The 7,997-nt window shown below is 38.2% G+C and overlaps 1 protein-coding gene across 2 annotated transcripts in view; it reads left to right on the forward strand.

The window, feature by feature from the left end:
* LOC107685626 (immunoglobulin superfamily member 21-like) overlaps window positions 1-7,997 on the forward strand; it is a 268,079-nt gene that overhangs the window by 229,310 nt on the left and 30,772 nt on the right. For both annotated transcript variants that reach the window (XM_016482274.1, XM_016482276.1), the window contains exon 5: window positions 4,230-4,345. In XM_016482274.1, coding sequence (XP_016337760.1) covers window positions 4,230-4,345 — 116 coding nt within the window. The remainder of the gene's footprint in view (window positions 1-4,229; window positions 4,346-7,997) is intronic.

A 7,997-nucleotide genomic window follows, 5' to 3' on the forward strand; every position in this document is an offset into this window, starting at 1 on the left:
GTCTGACCACGGGGTGAAGGTTTGGTGGCAGGCCGGTGTCACTTGGACCCGGTGAGTGCCGCGTTGCCACGCCCATCTTGGGACTCGGGCATGGAGCCAGTGCTGAAGCGGTCTCATATGAAGCAGCCCCAGTGGCGTGACTGCCACCGTAGCTGCCATATGCCCCAGGAGCCTCTGAAATTGTTTCAGTGGGACCACCACCCTGCTCTTGAATGTATTCAAGCAGTTCAACACCGACTGAGCACGTTCCTGCGTGAGGCGTGCTGTCTGTTCGACCGAGTCCAACTCCATACCGAGAAAAGAGATCCTCTGCGTCGGGGAGAGTTTGCTCTTTTCCCAGTTGATCCGAAGGCCCAACAGGCTGAGGTGTGAGAGCACCAAATCCCTGTGTTCGCACAACTAATCCTGAGACTGAGCGAGTACGAGCCAGCTTTTTCCCCCCAACAGCTTTTTCAGCTTTTTCTTTGAGTATGAAGTTGAAACTTGACAAAGTAAGACAGAACATTCACCGATGGGAGACGAGCTTTGTGTGACAAAATGGCATATGTGTTTTCTCCCTCGGTGCACAAAATAAAAATTAAAATCACTCAAGAACCTTGATACTGTAATCAAATTGAGTGTGAAAAAGCTGTAATTCCATCGCATCGAGCAACATTCCTAATCCGTTAAAGGATTAAACAAGGTATTGTTGTGTGCCAAGCATGGCAGCCATAGCATTTAATCGTTTCAAACATTCCATCAAGGATTATTCCAATGTCTTGGCTTTTTAGATTTCCCTACTGACAACATCCAACAGCTTTGATTTATCTTATGAACTCCAATGCAAAACAGTGCAGTTAAGATGAGTCTCATGATAAAACCCCAGACTGCCTTTCTAGTTTATTGTATATGTGTCATAGTATTATTTATTGATAATATCACACACATATATATGTAGTACCTTCCCCCACGTTGAAAAATGTAAAGCTCATTACTGGAATAAAAGTATTGTGTCTGTAATTATGGAATATTGATGTTAAAATACTTTCTTTTAGTTTAATGTTCAGTGATAAATATGTAATATAAAAAAGTAATATAAAGTATATAGGCTATTAATGGGGTTTTTCCAGTGACTCTTTCGGCAAGTTACAGTGTTATGCCTATAGATTGTGGCAAATGGCTTATGAGTGCGTCATCGAAACATGCTTTCAGCTGGTTCATTCAAAATAGTGAGAGTCAATAATTTAACCAATAGCAAAAAAAAAAAAAAAAAAAATACCTATTTCATTCCCGAACAAAATAAGTGACTAGATGAATTTAAAATGCATTTTAAAAGAATTTAAAATACATATTTAAATGACAGAAATAGTAAGACTAATATTCTAGTATGCTATTCTGAATTCAGCCATTGTTTTTAGGAGCGAGCCAATGAATCAGTTTGTTCAACTGATTTGTTCAAATGCACTGATTCATTCAGGAACAAAACAAGTGACTTGTCTTTATGAGTGAGTCATTGAATCATTTCTTCAAAAATAGATTCAGGAACTGATTCAGTTTCAGATTGATTCAGTTCCAAACATTTTCGTTTTGGAACTGTTTTCATACGTGGAACAAAAACAGAGAAGTAACTGGCAATATTGTGTCTAAACTGTAAATTAGTACTTATTAACTTGTTGAACTGTTGTATAAAAGCACTCACTCGCAATTCTAAAACTTCTTTAATCGTGTACTAACTTTATCTTTCCATCAAAGGGTTCTTGAATGTGTCTTCGTTACACTAACATTATGAATTACCAAAATAATTATAAACACTAATAGAGGGAAACGTGGGCATATGTCAAAATGAACTGAAATGAGATCAGCCATCACAGCAGGAGAGAATTTATCAGAATTATTTTGCACAGTAGGTTAAGCACATCTGTAATCATTTTATAATCAACCTCACTATCCTTATGGAGTCAAATCTGTGATTAATTGAGTGTTTGATTGTGAGGTAGAATTTAGTAATTGCTTAAGTATAAATCTAGTCTGGCTAATTCAGAAGATATGGGAACTAGATTTTAGAGACTGGCATTGGTTTGTATTGGTATGCTTGGCTCATTTTGTTAAGCAGTTGTGAGAGCACATGGTTAATTAGCTTTGACTGGCCACTGCTGTAAATAGAAACCATGGGGCCTCATCCATCAAGACCACTGTGAGCTTTGAACAAACAGAACATTTAACATTCTGTTTTATGGCTTTGGGACATTATCAGTTCAGGGGCAACGTTCTGCATCTCGGTTGTCCGTGCAGGTGCGTATTATAGTCCCATCCGCAATACCAAGTGACAGCATATCATTCTCCAATTTAGGACAAGTCTCAGTTTCCCAGAGAGCTAATAGTGTTCGCTAAGGTTAATTTCCTTCCATACATCTGCCATCAATAAGCAATTAGGTGCTGAGGAAACAAAAGCTCTCAAACCTTGACACATTCCTCCATCCCTTTTGTTTTAATCAATTAATTTCAATTGCACATTTATTGGAGAGTAGCACATGGATTTAGACTTAAAGTGACACTTGGAAAAAAAACGTTATTACCCTTGGTCTCCTGATACGCCATATTTTTTCTTCCTCTGCCTGCTTAGTATGCAAGCGTTATTGATCAAGTGATTCACAGCAGATGTCCTGAAGGGCTCTTTTTTAAAGGAATAGTTCACTCAAAAATTAAAACACTTTGAAACATGTATGACTTTTTTTTTGTGAGAAACGTACGAAAAAAAATTATCATTATTAGTTTAATCATTATCTCTTGCAGATTTACAAATTCAAAGTAGTGATAATCCAGTTCAACTCACTGACTCACTGATCTGATTCCAGTGGTTTGCAGCTTACTGGAAGGGAGAATTATCAGTTAATAACAACAAAATTCTCTTTTTGTCTCTCAAAGCTATTATACATCTTCAAAACAACTGAAATACAAGTCATGTAGACCACTTTAATTTTTCACTTTAATCCTTTTTGAAGCTTGAATGCTAATTGCTTGGAAAAAAAGAGACCTTTCTTTCTTTTGTGTTCCACGGAAGAAAGTAAGTCATATGTGTTCGGAAGGACATAAAGGTGAATAAAAGACACAATTTTCATTTTTGGGTGAACTAACCCTCTAATCCTTTGCTGATATCACATGCCTTTTGTCATCCTTTCAACATGCAAAAAGCACCAGACAGCTTCAAACTAAGCAGAAGCAACATCCAATTGTCTCAGCAGGGTGTGAAAGGGAATTTGCAGGAAGTGTTTTATGTGATAATGCAGCTGCCTGAATAGTCAATGCACACCCTCACTGATGTGTTGACAGAGGATCATAAATCGCTCGGTGCTAGTAAAAAATGCAGATGTGATAAACCCCCACGCCCCTTTTCATCCCTGAACAGCTGATAAAGTAAGCTCATTCCAGCTGACAGGTAGGCTTAAATAAAGGCTATTCAAAAGGAGAACCGGGAAGGGCTTTGTTTTCAAGCCTTCCAGCATCATATCCTTTCTACATTAAGTACCAGGAAGTCCGTCTTCATCTTCCCCATGGATCCCCACAGACGATCAAGATATACGCTTCTGCTTTTCCGATGTCATGACACGCTCGTATGGCTCCCCAGTGGAGCTTGGCAGGAGTTGGTGGATATTATATGCATAAAACGTCCCACATCGTCTTAAACAACTTCGGTTTCACACATACAGCCTTTATGACTGGTGCTTTTTATGTTTCAGATAGCTGCTGGAATGCCGTGCACTATAACAGCACCCCCAGGACCGCACATTTGCGGTTCTGCATCGTAGGTGGTTGTATCTCATTTCGCTGCGAGGGGTCAGAGTCTTTGCAGACCAAGAAATCCAGTGCTGAAATTCCCTGTGGCCCTACCACGATCTTCTCATCTTCCAGACTTCTCTGTATAATGCTGCTTCTTTACTCTGAACTGGCCTATATGAGAAGTCGAGCTCTCATTGGCAGAATAAAGCTACTCTGACATGCTCCAAAACCCCCAGCCATGCACCACTACGACTACGTCTCCACTTGAAAGTGCATTGGATATACACAAGATTTAAGAATCTGTTTCAAAGACCAAAGAGTGTTAAAGCTGGTATGGAGATTTAGCATTCAAACGCTTAATAGGGACTAACTATGCATTTTGAAGAAAATGCATCTTTGAAATGCTGCTCAGATTGATGAACATGGTAGAAGTGTCCCAGAATGTCTTATAGATGTCCTTTTCTATTCCACAGCTCCACCCAACAACATCTCAGTTGTGGCAGAGAACACGCCAGCACCATTCAGCCGCTACCAGGCCCAGAACCTTACTCTGGTCTGCATTGCCAAAGGAGGCAAACCAGCTCCATCGGTGAGTCTAAGGCAATTGTATGCACAAACACATGCTGTTTATACTATAAATAGGCATCATTTACAGTGGAGAGATGTCCCTAAGTTTTTTTTTTTTTGGCCATGGTCAATTTTGTGCCCACTACGTTACGCAATAGCTCACAGCAGGGATGTGTCTAATACAGAGGAGTCATCTCCAATTGCCGAGCAGCAGTTTCTTTCATATGTGTTATAATGAGGGGAGTTTGGGACTTTTTTCAATATATTATCTTTTGTATTTCACAGAAGAAAGGTTTGACATAAGTGACAATTTCTTTACTATTAGTAACCTAAGACTTTTTAATTATATATAATTTTATGTATTTATTAAATATATATGTATTTATTTAATGATAATTTTAAAAATGACTTTATTTGATTTTCCAGCATATTTTAGGGGCAAGATAGAGTCCTATATTTTTATTTAATTATTCTTATTTACTCTTTATGCAGTGATTGTGTATAGGGTACAGAGTGCAAAGGCCCTATAACTGTTTAAAGTGAATCTTTTCATTGAATTCAGTGGAGTTTCTGCGGCCCACACACATCAACCTCATGAACACCACCACACAAGCTCCGCTTGAGTTCAGCCAGTGGTTTGTGAAAAATCCCACCAGCCCATTAATCATGCTCTGTGGGCGCACCATAATGTATTCCGGATCTATCTTGCCCCCATCTCCAGCAATTAAGAGCCCAGCGTGATAGGCATGTGGTGTGAAAATGATTTCAACCACCCCACCTGAAGAGTCACATTGCCGAGCACAAGGCTGACCAGTCCTGGCCTCTATTAGCACAAAACCCATGAGAGCAAGTCCCAAGGAGCGGTCACCCCGCCGCTCTGCCCCTCATTACCAGCCAATCCACTGCCATTCATTCACATAAGACAGTCTCTGCTTCATCAGCGTAGGCTGAACGCTCCACATGAAAAACTCCCAGGTACACCCGCTAATGCAGACAAGCGACGGGAGCCAAGAAACAGCAGTTAAATTAGAGCTGAAAAGATCTTAGTCAAAGGTTCCTGGATGTCTGGGAGGCTGATGAGGCTCTTGCGATAATATTTTTCAAAGGGGTTTCAGATCTGGGCTGTTGGTAGAATGTGGCTTGATTTGTGTCATCCTCAATGGCAAGTGAGCCGGTTCTATTGTTCTTGTTCTTGTTCTTGTTCGTTTATTTATATAGCACCATTTAAAACACAACCGAGGTTGAACCAAAGTGCTTTACATAAAAAGTACAAGAATGGAAACAAACATCGACAACATAAAACACCACATCGACATATAAAACACCACATCAATCATTGTATGCTACCAACATTAGATGTGCTTTCAACAGTTTCTTAAAAATTGACAGTGATTTGGCAGACCTGATCGGCAGGGGCAACTCATTCCAAAGTCTCGGCCCTATCACAGCGAAGGCCCGATCGCCTTTATATAGGCCAGGGCTGTCCAAACTCGGTCCTGGAGGGCCGGTGTCCTGCAGAGTTTAGCTCCAACTTGCCTCGATCGCCTTTATATAGGCGATTTGTTCTAGGCACTACAAGTAATTTTTGATTCTCTGATCATAATGTTCTAGGAGGATTATATGGGATTAAAAGGTTTGCCATTTGCTATTGGTTGTGTGTAGACAACTTATTCAGAGATATAAAGGTTGATTCTCTCTTGCACTGTTTTTTCCCCACATTTTCAATAGCCTGTGAATATATTTAGAAACAAATGTGTTACTAAAACTTTTTGCTGTCAGAAAAACCAGGTTGTTGGAATATAGTGATTTTTTTGGTTTGTCCAGTTAATCAGTGTAAATGTGTGTTCTAACATATCTGGACTGTTAATTTAGATCTTCCTGATTCTCACATTATTGTCAATACTTATAAATCTTCAGACAATTATGCCATGTGCACAGAATTTAGGGGTTTTTTTCCCCCTTAATCATTAATGTTGTTAGTTGGGCTGTGAAAATTATTAAGGGTTATTATTCATATTTTTTATTATGTTTATGTCTTCATCAAAACAAAAGCATTTGAAGGCTGGACCATACAGGGTAGCAAACAATTACGTTCATTAAGTATATAGTATCTTGTAGTAATTAAGAATGGGGTCGAGAAATCGGTAAAGGGAGTAGTTTTATGCATTTTGATAAGGCTCTAAAATTCATTCAGAATCTCGATGGGACTAAAGCTAGATGGGTAAAAATGTGTTGCCAAATTATATTACATCTCATGTGGATTACTGCCTCTATTCTATATTCCAACCTTAGAAGCACTGCAAAAACATTGTTTTAAAATTAACTTTAATTAATTTAATTAATTAATTATTTCTTCAGGAAATAATTTGGTATCTCCGGACCTGAAGGGAGAACAATGATGTCAGTCACCTTGTAATCAATCTACTGTACTGTAAAAAAACAACAACAACAACAAAAACTGAGTAAACAAACAAACACGTACTGTAACACTTGGGGCATTATTTGGTTATTAACTAGGGAAGTCTCCAGATACCTAGACCTAGATACTACTACATCTGTCATTCTTTTAACATCTAGTTGTTTAGGTCTACATACCAAACAATATTCTGATCTGGATAAAGACAAGATAGTGATAAAAATGGCTTGGAGGTGGGGATTCAGGAAACCAAATGTAAAATGCAATCTTAATGCTTTTAAAAGATTCAGAAAGCTAACATTAGTCAATAAAAAGTTTTCAAACCAAACCAAATAATATATCTATATTATACCAAATCTAATATTTATCTTGTATTGCAGGATGTTTATTTACTTATTTGCCTCTTGCTTCACTAAGCCTACAAATAAGATACTGCTGTGCTCCAGGGCTGCAGCATTGGACTAAATTTCTCTTCTGCAACTTCAAATGCCTTTCTCCTTTACTGTCTTATGATGCCTTTTTTTTTTTTTTACAATCATTAGTAGTCAAATCAATGCCATGGCTTTGCAGTTTATCCCCCTCTTGAAATCAGTTTAACAGCCACCGTGCATAGCTTGGGGTTCAAAACATTGTATCATTCCCACAGTGAGCTGAGCACCAGGCACGTTCATCTCACCGTTTTTGGAAAAGGTTGTCTTGATTTTGTCACTATTCAGCTCTTTTCAAACAAATTTGTCTTTCATCAGGCTGACAAAATTCTTCCGGCAGATTTGGTTGTTGAATATAAATGGATAGTACACCCAAAAATGAAATTCTGCCATTATTTGGTGTTATTCCAAACCTGTTATATATAAACACAAACCAGTAAAGTTCCACAAATGACTAAAAAACAAAACCTAAGCAAGCAAATTTATGCATTTACTGATTTGGTTCCCTATGTCACTCACTGACATGTCAGCTCAGTGAATAACATACATTTCAGTCTTTTGGCATGTTTTTTGTTTTGTTCTGTTCTATTGTTTTGTTTTGTTTTTTTTTTGGGGGGGGGACTATCCCTTTAAGCAGCCAACAAGTGTCCAGCATGAAAATGTCACCTTTGTGTTCCACTGAAAAAATAGCAGCAGTCAATAGGAGTAACAATGAGTTGAGAATGACAAAAAACAAACAAAAAAATAATAATTTTTATGTGATCTGGTCCTTTAATTTGAATTTTAATTAAGTAATTTTTTTGGTCTTTTTTTTTTTTTTTTTGTTGGCC

Source organism: Sinocyclocheilus anshuiensis, unplaced genomic scaffold (assembly GCF_001515605.1).
Source record: "Sinocyclocheilus anshuiensis isolate Anshui unplaced genomic scaffold, SAMN03320099.WGS_v1.1 scaffold257, whole genome shotgun sequence".
Taxonomy (NCBI): domain Eukaryota; kingdom Metazoa; phylum Chordata; class Actinopteri; order Cypriniformes; family Cyprinidae; genus Sinocyclocheilus; species Sinocyclocheilus anshuiensis.